The 12660-nt window shown below is 58.2% G+C and overlaps 1 protein-coding gene across 2 annotated transcripts; it reads right to left on the bottom strand.

Moving 5' to 3' along the window:
- Positions 1 to 4516: 4516 nt before the first annotated feature.
- SPDEF (SAM pointed domain containing ETS transcription factor) lies at positions 4517 to 11493 on the bottom strand (the record flags this gene model as incomplete). Of its 2 annotated transcripts, XM_080667162.1 has the most annotated exons (5): positions 4517 to 4695; positions 6915 to 7061; positions 7203 to 7250; positions 8792 to 8989; positions 11058 to 11493. In XM_080667162.1, 5 exons carry the CDS (start codon positions 11491 to 11493, stop codon positions 4517 to 4519), a joined length of 1008 nt encoding a protein of 335 aa, XP_080523288.1. The 2 variants fall into 2 exon arrangements, with proteins under 2 accessions (XP_080523288.1, XP_080523289.1); XM_080667163.1 differs by lacking the exon at positions 7203 to 7250.
- Positions 11494 to 12660: the final 1167 nt, after the last annotated feature.

The raw sequence follows: 12660 nt of genomic DNA, 5'->3' as shown, positions 1-12660 counted from the left end.
TTTTTTAAAAAATTCCTCACCCAAGGATATGTTTGTTTGTTTTTAATTTTATGGAGGGAAGGAGAAAGAGTGGGAGAGGGATAGACAGAGAGAGAGAGAGACATCGATTGGTTGCTTCCTATACATTCCCCAACCTGAAACCTAGGTATGTGCCCTGAGTGGGAATCAAACCCAAAACTTTTGGTGTATGGACGACACCAAAAACCTGAGCCACCCGGCCAGAGTAACAATTTCAATTTTTAAAGCAAAATTCTAAAAGTGATTACTAACAGACTGGAATCTCAGAGGGAAGGCAGGGGAGTGGGGTGGGTGGGAAGAGATCAGCCAAAGAACTTGTATGCATATACGCATAACCCATGGACACAGACAATAGGGTGGTGAAGGCCTAGGGCGGGGGCAGGGGCAGGCTAGAAGGGGTCAATGGGGAAAAAAGGGGACATGTATTACTTTCAACAATAAACATTTTTTAAATTAAAAAAATAAAATCAGTTATTTATATCCCATATAATAAAAGGATAATATGCAAATCGACCGAACAGCAGAACAACCGGTCGCTATGACGCGCACTGACCACCATAGGTCAGACACTCATCACAGGAGGTGCCCCTGGTGGTCAGTGTGCTCCCACAGGGGGAATGCCGCTCAGCCAGAAGCCGGGCTGACAGCTGACAAGCGCAGCAGCAGTAGTGGGAGCCTCTCCTGCCTCCATGGCAGTGCTAAGGATGTTTGACTGCCGGCTTAGGCCCACTCCCCCTGGGGAACGGGCCTAAGTCATCAGTCTGACATCCCCCAAGGGCTCCTGGACTGGGAAAGGGTGTAGGCTGGGCTGAACGACCCACCCCCCCAGTGCACTGGGCCTCTAGTTTTATTATACTAGAGGCCCAGTGCACAAAATTCGTGCGGGGGGGGGGGGGTCCCCTCAGCCCGGCCTGCACCTGCTCCAATTCGGGACCCCTCAGGGGATGTCCAACTGCCGGTTTAGACCCAATTTCTCACAATCCGGGACCACTGGCTCCTAACTGCTCACCTGCCTGTCTGCCTGATCGCCCCTAACCCCTCTGCTTCAGCCCTGCACTTGGGACCCAGGATTCCCTCCTCTGGCCGGCTGCAGGCACCCGGGACCTGGGCTTTCCCTCCTCTGGCCGGCTGCAGGCACCCGGGACCTGGGCTTTCCCTCCTCTGGCCGGCTGCAGGCACCCGGGACCTGGGCTTTCCCTCCTCTGGCCGGCTGCAGGCACCCGGGACCTGGGCTGGCTTCACCTGGGCGGGCCACAGCCACAGGCGCCTGGGACCCGGGGGGTGGGCGACTTTGCCCTCTCCCAGGCCGCAGCCGCAGGCACTGGCACCTGGGACTGTGGGCGGGCGGCTTCACCCAGGCCTGGCTTTGTCAGGAAGGATAGTCGTCCGGAAGACGTCTGGTCTAATTAGCATATTACCCTTTTATTAGTATAGATTAGTATGGATTATATTATATTTATTATATTATTTTTTCAGCCTCTGAGAGATAGAAATTCTATTATTTGTGGCCAAAAGCATTCTAACCACAGTGTTCTATGACCAGGGCCATTCTGCTGATGGCAAACGGCCTGGAGGCCAGATTGTGTGTTCTCGCTCTCTGCACTTAGTCATTCTGGGTAGAATTTGGCTCTGAGACCCAACCTGACACCTTCAGACCAAGCTGCTATAAATGAAAACCTTGCCCCTTGAAATGTCCTCATCTCCCCATTCCCAGGGGCCATAACAAGAAATAAATAAATGAAAAATAAAAGTGATGACTAAGGCCAGTGGTTCTTGGTGGTCCAGTCCCAGGCTCCCTGCGTGTGCCACACGTCCCTATGCCTGCCTGACCCCTGACACCATTTCTGTGTGGGCCCCCCCGCCCCCCTTATCGCCCCTCCTGGAGGATTTCTCAGGGGAGTGGGCACCACTGGAGCTCTGAGCTCTGAGCTCTGAGCTCGGTTCTGCCAGGCCCAGGCCCGGCCTCAGCCCCTGCTCCAGCCTCCACCCCCCCCCCCCCCCCCGGCCTCTGGAGCAGGGCAGGGGTCCCAGCTCTACTACCAGCTCACCGTGTCTCCCCACTTCACCCTCACCCCACCCCCGCACCGGGCCTCTGCTTCCCCACCCCCACCCCCACCCCCATCGGGTTGGATGTCTCCTGAGGCTCCTCTGTCCCAGCAGCCTGACAGGGCACTGACACAAATCCCATTATTCAAGGCAAATGTACTACAGTCCCCCGCCCCCCAGCCCGCTTTCTCCAAGCCTCAGGGTGTGCTCAGCGCAGGGAGAAAAGGTCAAGATAGGGGTTGAATCTGTTCTCCACCACATAGCGTCTCCCCCAAACCCACCTCCAGTGACAAGGGCCTGGTTTTAGCCAAATGGCGGACTCTTCACATGAAGACAAATGGTTGCCTTGTCTCATTTGTACAGGCGGTTCCATGCAGTGGTGGGAGCCCTGGATGCGGTGTCCAGGGGGAGGGTCAGGGAACACCTAGGCGGGATGGGGTTCTGATGGGCAGGGTAGAGGAGAGGAATCCCAAGTTTGCTGCCAGCACATGAGGTGTCACTGGATGGGTGTGTGCCCGCAGAGGGGACGGACCTGTGCCCGTGGCAGATCCTCAAGAGCAGGAGCTGCCCCACCCCACTCTCCACAGCTCCCCTTTCTGGAGCTCTAGCTCCCCACTGCTAGCCACTAATCGCCCCCTTCTCTTTCCAGCCCCTGCCTGAGATCAGAGCCTCTCCAGGCCCAGGCCCAACTGGGGCTGTGGAAGTAGGTGGCTCCAGGGACAAAGATGGGGGCAGATGGGTAGGAAGAAGACAAAACGTGCTCAGCAGAGCCAAGCGGGACTTGGCCAGGGTCCCAGTCTGCGTCCTCCCGGGGGTGGGCAGGCAGCAGGGGCCCAGGGAGGCTCAGGCTTGCGGCCCCTCCTCCAGGTCCAGTCCCAGCTGCAGAGGCCAAGAAGCTGTTTGCTCACTGCCTGGAGTAAACTTTCTTCTGAAGACAAGAAAGTTCCTGAGGGCAGAAGGCGGCAGTACAGGGCAGCATTCAACCCTCAGCGCCCTGGGCAGTGCTGGCGGGCTCCTGCTGGCTCCCTGCAGCCTGCCCTCAGAAGCTATGTTTTGGGTCCTCTGGTGCTGACCAGTCCTGAGGCACAGAAAGCCCCTTCCTGGTGGGTACAGTTCTTAGTTCTGCAGCTGATTGGCTGTGTGTGAGCAAGGCAACTGCTCTGAGCCTCAGTTTCATCATCTGAAAAATGGGGAGTTAACCCCTAATTTGGGGGGAAGTTCAATGACAAAAAAAAGCAGTGGAAGCACGTAGTCAGTCCTCAGGACTCCTAAGCTCGGTGAACAAATGTGAGAGAAGCAGGAGGAAGCTGAGCGAGCTGCTTTGCCCAGGAGAGTGGGCAGTAGGTCCCACCCCCCAGCACACACACACACACACACACACACACACACACACACTCACACTCACACGCTGGCCACACCCTTTCCCCATCACACCCTCCCACCTCTGCCCCCCACTCACAGGGCTCACAGCTTCAAAGAGGGCACGACAGGTCTGTGGCCTCGCTCTTCAGGAGCGAGGACCTTCCATCAAGCCTTCCTCTCTCCCACCCTGTGCGCTGCAGAACCAGCATCCCACAAGGGGGACTGAAGCGCCCCCCTCTGTGCCCACCTCCCCACCACTGCCCCCAGCCAGAGCCCCTGCAATTGGCCAAGCAAAGATAAGGGCTCTGGGCCCCCTTGCAGGAGGAATGGCCCTGGCCCACCTCAGGCAGCAAGCCCTGATCTGCAGAGCAAGAGGATAGCCGAGGACCCCGCCTTCTCTCAGTCCCAAGTGTAGCCTGGGCAGCCCCGCCCCTCCCTCCTTTCAGCCCATACCAGGGCTGGGGGAGACAAGGGCCATCGATCCTCTTCTTGGCCTTGAGGACTCCCTGCCACTCTCCCACAGCTTCTACCTTCCTTTCAGGCTCAGCTCAAAGCCACCTCCCCCAGGAAGCCTCCCTTGACAGCCCCAGCCCCCTGTGATCGGAACCACTTTGAGTATCAATGGCTGTGCCACTCACTCACTGCACACACACTGGGGCCATGTCAGTTTTCTGGTATCTTTATTACCCATTCCCAGGGGCACCTCTGGCTCCCCAGCACCATGCCAGGCCTGAGTGGCAGAGAGCACTGGACTGTGAGTGGCCTTGGACAAGTCATTGCCATTCTGTCAGGTCTGCTCTGGAAATGCTGGGATCAGAGGCAGGGAGTGCCTTCCCTGGGGAGCTGTGAACACCGAGGACAGCCCAGGTGCCCTCTGTCCTGTAGTGGCTGAGTGGCTGGGCACAGGAACAGTGGGGCCTGAGGAGGAAGCACCCCCATGGGGGAAGTGGGGGGCAGAGAGCTCACTTGCACTCTGGGAGCAGTGGGCCCTCCCCTCCATGACCTTGGACTCGGAATGCCAGCAGACTCCCTCTCCCCAGCGCAGGGTCTGCTGGGCCAGGGGCAGGCCAGAGGGAGGCCTGGCCCGCCCTCAGATGGGGTGCACAAACTGGTAGACGAGGCGCTGGGAGATGTCCGGCTTCCGGATGATACCCTTCTTGTAATACTGACGGATGGAGCGGCTCAGCTTGTCGTAGTTCATGGCGGGGCGGTTCTTCCGGATGCCCCAGAGCCGGGCCACTTGGGCGGAGTCCTCAATTTTGAAGATGCCTGGGGGAGCAGGAGGGCCCAGAGACAGCCAGCAGTGCAAGCCAGAGGGAGAAAGACCAAGACCAGCGGTCAGTTTCTCAGAAAGCCAGGGTCAGCGTGGGTGGGGCCCAGCTGTGTGGGCCACAGTACCTACTCCCGGGTGTGCTGGGGGTTAAAGAAACGTGGACAAGGAGTGTGCCACAGGGCCAATATGTGGTAACTAATACTATGGGGTCATGAGCCCCCCCGGGGCAGGGTGAGCCTCGGTACCCTAGTGGGTTATTTGGGGCCCGAGGACCTGGCCCTTGCCAGCCTCTGCTCCTACTGTGGGGTGTGCACACCTTACACAGAAGCCCAGCACAGCTGTGACGGTGCCCACAGCTCATTGGCAGGTCACCCCCACCCCGTCGCCCTGCCATGCCACGCCCCCCATCTGCGGGTCCCTAGCCTGAGAGACCTCTTTGTGGTTCTCAGACACCAGCCCACACAGCCCTGCTGGCAGACTTAACCCAGGAGAGGTGGTGCAAAGAGTGGGCGTGGAGCGGGGCCGACCTGGGTTTGCGCCCTGGCCCTGCCCTTGTCTACCTTTTTTTTTTTTTAAATATATTTTATTGATATTTTACAGAGAGGAAGGGAGAGGGATAGAGAGCTAGAAACATCGATGAGAGAGAAACATTGATCCGCTGCCTCCTGCACACCTCCCACTGGGGATGTGCCCGCAACCAAGGTACATGCCCTTGACCGGAATCGAACCCGGGACCCTTCAGTCCGCAGGCCGACGCTCTATCCACTGAGCCAAACCGGTTTCGGCCCCTTGTCTACCTTTAGAAGCTGTCTGAGCCCCTTTCTCCTGCTGATGAGATGAGAGGGGCTGAGTGCTGACAGAAGAGTAGAGCCTGGAGGACGTGCCCCTCAGGCAGAACTATTGCATTGTTAATACTCCCCGTTCTCATTCTTAACCCTCCCAGCAGGCCCAGGTCAGCGCACCCGCTTCAGGCAGCTCTTCCAGATCACCCCCTCCCTGATCTTCCTTCCTTAAAACTCTACCATGGGACCGGCTCCCTGGCTCCCCAGAGGCCCGGAGGACCACAGAGCAGCTACCACACTTTCAGTCTTAAATATACACGTAGCGGCATCACACCTGTGCAGGAACTTCTCTTCCACCCCTTCTAGCTCCTTCTTATCCTCCACACTCAGCCCGAGTCACCTCCTCCATGAAGTCCTCCTGGCCTGGGCACAACGGTCCCCACGGTTCTGTTGCAGCCCGACATGCTCTGCACACCAGCTCATTTCACTGCTAGTTCCCATATTTCACTGCAGGTCCCTCGAGGACGGGGTGCAGTTGAGTCCTCCCTGACCCCTCCGGACACAGTCATTCTTTGTAATGTCCACTGAGCAAGTGTGGAACCAAAGGTGTGAGGAGGTGCTCAGCAAAGGTGTGCTGGGTGAATGAAGCTGAAGACTGAGGTCCAGGCACCCATCGCTACTAATGACAAACTGGGGCCCCGAACCCAGGTTTCTTGGCTCTGAGCCTTTGCCAAAACACACACACACACACACACACACACACACACACACACGCGCGCGCGCGCATGCACACACGCACACACGCACCATGTAGCCTGCACTGTCCAGCATGGTAGCCACTAGCCACAGGTTGTTCTTGAGCACTTGAAATGTGGCAAGTCCAATCTTTGGGGTGTGCTGTCAGTGTAAAATACACATCCGATCTTAAAGACTTAGTAAAATGTCTCATTAATACATTTTATATTGGGTATATGTTGAAATGATAATGTATGACATTGAGTTAAATAAAAGTCATATTAAAATGGATTTCACCTGTTTAGAATGTGTTTTAATGTGGCTGCTCAAGAACCTAATCTTACACACGTGGCTTACACAGTATTGCTCACTGGGCACCATCAGTCTCCCTGTGAAGCTATGATGTTTTGAGGGCAAAGACTGTGTCCCATTCTCAGCAGAATTTCAAGTGCCTGCTATGACCCAGGCGCTGGGGACCCTGAACAAGACGAGCCTGGTGGAAGGCACAGACAGACATGGGCACACACTGACTCAGACCCTGAGCAGGTCCAGTGACAGCAGCTATCTGGCATTCAGGGCACGGGCGGGCGGGGGGCAGCTGCACCCCTCTGCCCAGTCCCCCTCCTCCCGGGGCCCAGGCTGGGGGAACCAGGCAGCCCCTCTGCCCTCAGTGCCCTCGCTGCGCCAGCCCCGCTCACCCTTCTCCTTGTTGAGCCACCGGATGAAGCGGCCGTAGCTGTGGGGCTTCAGCAGCAGCTCCTTGAGGAACTGCCACAGGTGGATGGGCTGCCCGGAGCAGGACGAGTCCACTTCGCTGTCTGTCCAGCTCTCCTCGCTGGTCGAGGCTGGGTGGCCAGGGAGGGTGGTGGTGAGTGGGGACCTGCGGCCACCCCCTGCTTCCCTGGCGGCCACCCCCTGCTTCCCTGGCGGCCAACCCTCAACCTCAGACCTCAGGGCCCAGCCCTTCCCTGCCCGGCCCTGCTCACCGCAGAACTGAACCGCGCTGGGGGAGGTCCTCTCTTTCATCCAGGCCGCTGCAGGAAAAGGAGAGGAGGTTGGGACCCAGGAGAGGCCTTGGCGGGGGGCGGGGAGGCATTTGGTGGGGCTGTGGGCCCAGAGGCCCCTCTGGCCCATGTCCTGGTGGTCCCCTCCCTCCTGCAGTCTGGAGCTGCTTCTGGGAAGGGAGTTGGGGTTTCAGAGCTGGGAGGGGCCTAAGGAGGCACAGGGGCAGCCCCTGTTGTTCGGCAGGAGAGCGGCAGTGGAGCCTCGCTCATCTGTGAAATGGGGTCCGGACACCCCCTCCCGGATCTTGCAAGGATCGTAGGTGATGAAGTCTGCACAGCACCTTGCTCAGTGTCCGGCATAATCAACACCCCTACCTTCCAGCTGCCAGGTCCCCCGGCACTTCCATCCTCCTGCTCTCTGCACCCCACTTCCCGCACCCCGATCCCCCACCTCAGACTAGGCAGTGGGGGAGTGAGGGCAGCCAGTTTCTACCTACATCACCACTGGCACTCAGCCTGACACTGACCACTGCCCTTGGCAGTCACTGGCAAGCAGCCGGGGTGGGCAGGGTACTGGGCTCTGACGGTTATATGAGTAGGTCATTTCCCTTATTCATCTGGCCCCTAAGGTCTGGGGCCTTGACCCACGGAGCAAGCGCTGCCTCCAAAGCAACTGGCTCTGCACAGGGCACACAGTGGGTGCCCCATGAGATGAGATGGGGTTGGCATGCAGCCTTGAGAAAGAATAGGGCAGCCGAATGGATCCTGATGGGAACAAGCTGCAGGTACACTGTCAAGTACAGAACAGTGTATACGTTGATACTGCTCATGTTTAAAAGGGTAAAAACCATGCGTATGTATTGGCGTGTATCTGCATAGACTTTCCCTGTCCAGATACCCAAGAAACTGGGAACAGTGGATGCCCCCAGGAGTGGGAGGGAGAATTACCTTTTATGATATACTATTACTATGGTCTTCTAAAAAGTGTATACAATTATTCCTTCATCACTTCTTCAATGAAAAACAACAACAAACAAACGAATAAAAATTTAAAAGGACAAGGAAGGCCCGGCCGGCATGGCTCGGTAGCTGAGCATCGACCTATGCAGCAGGAGGTCACGGTTCGATTCCCAATCAGGGCACATGCTCCGGTTGCAGGCTCAATCCCCAGTGGGGGGCATGCAGGAGGCAGCCGATCAATGATTCTCTCTCATCATTGATGTTTCTGTCTCCTTCTTTCCCTCTCCCTTCCTCTCTGAAATCAATAAAAATACTTTTTTTTTTTTTTAAAAAAAAGGACTTCATAGCACCCACCGTCCATCGGTTATGATGTCTCACGTCCTCTTGGTCTAACTTCTACCTCTAACTTCCCGCGTGCTCTGTCCTAAGTCTGTGGGCTTGGCCAGGGCTGGGAGGCGTGGGGCTCTGAGGAGGCAGCGGCACTTGGGGCTAGATTCAGAGCAGAGCCCAGCAGAGAGCAGCCTCTCAGTGGGCATCCTGGCCTAAGAGTCCCGGTTGGGTGTCCCTGGCTGGAGCCCCGAGGGGCTGCGTCTGCCCACACTATGTCCCACCTGATTTCCAGATGTCCAGGTGGGCGTGCAGCACCTCCCCGCTCAGAGGTGAGCGCTGGCGGAACTGCTCCTCCGACATGGCACACAGCTCCTTGCCCCCCAGCTCCTGGAAGGCCTTGCCCACGGCGGGCAGCCGGTACTGGTGCTCCGTCCACAGCAGCCACTTCTGCACGTTGCCTGGACTCCAGTCCACGGGGTCTGGGCAAGAGACACTCCCTCAGCCCAGGGGCCGCTGAGGGCACTACCGGAATGTGGCCCCCTGTGCTCGGCTGGCACGCCTGGGGAACTGGGAGCTTGTGGCCCAGGACCATGAACTCTGGGGTGGGGGGTGGGGTGGGACAGGACAGGACAGGCCCTCTTGAGGGGCCCTGTTGAGGGGGTCCCCAGGAAGAGTGTGGGGTGAGAGGGAGGGACTTCTGAAGTCCCTCCCACTTCATCCAGATCTTGGGTTCTCCCAGACACCTCCAGCCCCTCCAAAGGGCCTTTTTGGGAGCTACAGCCCTGGAACATGTGAGCTCCTTTCCCAGCTGCCCTTGCCTTCCCCAAACCCCTCAAAAGAACCGGAGAAAAATCCAACCAGAAATTAATCTTATAACCCCAACCTCCAACCCCTACCATATTTTACAGATGAGGAAACTGAGGCACAGGGAGTTCCATCTCCTTTTCCAGCACCTAACAAGGGGCCGCGTGCATAGTAGCTGCTCAGTGCATATGCACTGAATGAATGACTGAATAAATGAATGAATGAATGGCAAGTTACAGGGTGGCCAGGGACAGCTATAGGACTCAGCGGCTGGAGGGAGTCACTGGCTGCTCTGGGGTGAGCCTGGCAGGGCACATGGGCAGAGGCCAGGCCGGTGGGCATGGTCACAATGGGGTTCCAAGTGAACACTGTGGTCTCAGCTGGTGCCCCAGCTGGGTGACCTGCAGGCTGGGCTGCACCCACTTAATAAACCCATTTTACTCTTGAGGGTCAAAGCAATTTGTTTCTGTCCCCATTGTTCAGAGGGCAGGCCCCTCCCTCCCCAGCCCAGTGTGGGAGCGAAGGCACCGTGGGAGACCTCCCTGGGAGGCTGGCCTGGGCATTGGGCAAATGGAGGGCCAGGGCATTGGCAGGAGCTACCTTAAGGGGGCACCAGTTGGGGGTCGGGGGCATGGCCCAGAGGACTGCTAGGAGGAGGGGCTGGCCTGAGGGATGCCTGGCGGCCCTTGTGGGAAATCAGCACCAAGTGGGATGCTCATACCCCAGGGCCCACGACCAAGGAGATGGGCAGCCCCCCCCCCTCCCAAGAGCTGCAGGGATGAGGGAGGGACAGGGCTGGAGAGCCGCAGCCCCTCACCCACAGCGTCAGCTCCAGGGCTCACCTTCCAGGCCCTGGCAGGCCCTCTCATGCCTGGCCTCCTGCTGTTCCCTCCTCATCAGAGCCCTTGTCGCCACTGGACCAGTGACACGCTCACATATTTATCTACGACGTTTCCCTCACTATAATCAGCTTTTCATAAATGAAGAAGCTTTTGTGGTGTGCTCACCACTCAATTCCCCGGTGCTAAAGCAGGGCCTATTAAGTTATTGTTTCCTGAGCATCGATTATGTACAAGGTGCCATCCTGGGACCTGGGACGTGGCAGTGAACAAAACAAGTGAAAATCATGTCCCCTGGGTGTGAACATGCCAGTGGGGGAGAAAGATAGTGAACAAGATAAAGAACTAGAACACGCAGCCTGTAAGATTGTATGTGCTGTGAGAGAAATGAAGCAGACAGAGGAATGGAGGTAGGGATGTGAGCAGCGGTTTCAGAGGCGGGGTCAGGAATGGCCTCGTTAAGTGGGGGCCCTTTGAGTTAAAACATGAAGGCGGCGAGGGATGAGCCAAGTAGATATTTGGGGGCAGCGTGCTCAAGGTTGAGGGACTACCAGCAGGTGCAAAGGTCCTGAGGTGAGTATTGTGGGAACAGCAAGGAGGCAGGTGTGGCTGAGGAGACAGTGGAGATGAGTCTGAGAGAAAGTGGTGGGCCAGATGGTGCAGAACTCAAATTCACTTCATCCGGCACCTCCCAAGGCGGACTCTGGGCTGGTGCAGCTGGCCACACGGGGTTGCAATCATCCAGCCTCCGCTCACAGGCTCACAGCTGTGTGTGTGGGCTGCCCGTGTGGAGAAGCACCAGTATTCCTGGGGCTGCCTGAGGCCCAGCCAGGGTGCCCCCCCCCACCCTGCGACCTCAGCCGGCTGCCCCACCTTGCAGAGCTGGGCGTGCGGAGGGGCTCACCTGCCGTGATGTTGAGCAGCTTGCAGGCTGTCTCAATGTCCTTGAGCACCTCGCCCACCACCATGGACTGCACCTGCTCCAGCGAGTGCTCCTCCAGGCTCAGCCCTTCCGGCGCCAAGTCTAGGCTGCCCCCGGGCGCTTGGCTGTCGATGACTGGGCACTGCTCCGGCTCCTCAGGCGGCTCGTCCTGACTGCTGGCCCCGGGGCCCTTGGCGACCCAGCTGCTGTTGTCGGGGTACAGCATGTCCAAGCAGGAGAGGTAGAAGGCAGACAGGCCCTGCTCGGGCGTGGCCGGCGGGCTGGGGCTCCAGGCCCGTCTGTCGGGCCCCACCACCCCGGCTGTCACCTTCTCTGGGCCTGCCCGCAGCACAGTGTTGGGGGACAGAAGGAGGCGGCTGGGGGGCAGACTGCTCAGGCTGGGGCTGGCGCTGCCCATGCCACTGCTGCTCAGGCCAGCGGCTGTGTCTACAGAAACAAGAGAGGAAGGAGTCAGGTCCGGCTGCTTCCCCACCCCCTTGGGGCCGCTAAGCTCGTTACAGGGATGAGGGGCCCAATGGGCAGTGGCTGGGCCTGGGAGAGAGTCGGCTTCCGGGTCACTGGGCAGCTAGGACGGGGCTGGGAAAGACAGTGAGGGGGGAGTTGGGGCAGGATTGGAAGGGGCAGCCCCCTCACTCCCAAGGAGCCAGGCCGCGGGCAGCGCAAGCCTTCGTGCGCGTGGTGTGCTTTAAAACCGCCTCTGGATCTTGACCTCCTTCAGGCCTCATATCGGAAGATGTGATTAGTCCATTTGCCAGATGAGCAAACTGAGGCCTAGACAAGGAGCCTTTAATGTCTAGCCCTCGGTTTCCCCTCCAGCCCACACCCAGATCCCAGACCCCTGTCCTGTGGAGGAAGTGCCTTCTGAGAGCTAACCTAGACCTTTCCTGCTATAGCAAAGCTTGCTTTCTTTTTTTCTGCTCTTGAAGGAAGTTGTGAAGGGAGAGGGTCACCATCATCTATTTTTTTCCCACCACCATCTTCATCAGCCAGGTGCAGTAAGAGAGGAGCGAGAGAGGGGTGTGGTAGGGGTAGAGTCCCTCACAAGTTGGGCAGGCAGCCCCCTCCCCTTCCCACAGGGCCATTTGTGGGGTGTGTGTGAATAAATTCCCAGCGCAAGGCTGATGAGGTGGTCAGTGAGTAACACACAGGTGTGCTTGGCCCCCTGCTCAGGGCTGGCACCCACCCCACTTGGTCCTCCCCAGGCCCCCCTCCACTCCCAGGCGCTGAGGTGGTGCCCACATGCTGACCTGCAGGCCCACTTTCCCAGGCAGCAGGGGCTGGTGAGAAGGCCCACTCCTCCCTGTGGCCCCAGGGCCCCCCAGAGGCAGCAGCTAGAGCTCCCGCCCCATTGGTCACCAGGCTCTGTGGTGCCCGGCCCTGTCCTCTGAGCCCCGGACTGGAGTGTGTGGTTTGGGTGACCAGGGCACTGGAGACAGGGGCAGACACCAAACAGGGGTTCCTGGGGGTATTTCCGTGATGTGCTGGCCCAAGACTGAAGATTAAAATAACAATAAGAGAAGAAGAAATCCAAGCAGCGGTGGAAGATCACCAACAAATACACGCT

Source organism: Plecotus auritus (assembly GCF_963455305.1).
Source record: "Plecotus auritus genome assembly, chromosome: 4".
Lineage (NCBI taxonomy): Eukaryota > Metazoa > Chordata > Mammalia > Chiroptera > Vespertilionidae > Plecotus > Plecotus auritus.
This window is presented reverse-complemented; position numbering and strand designations above follow the sequence as displayed.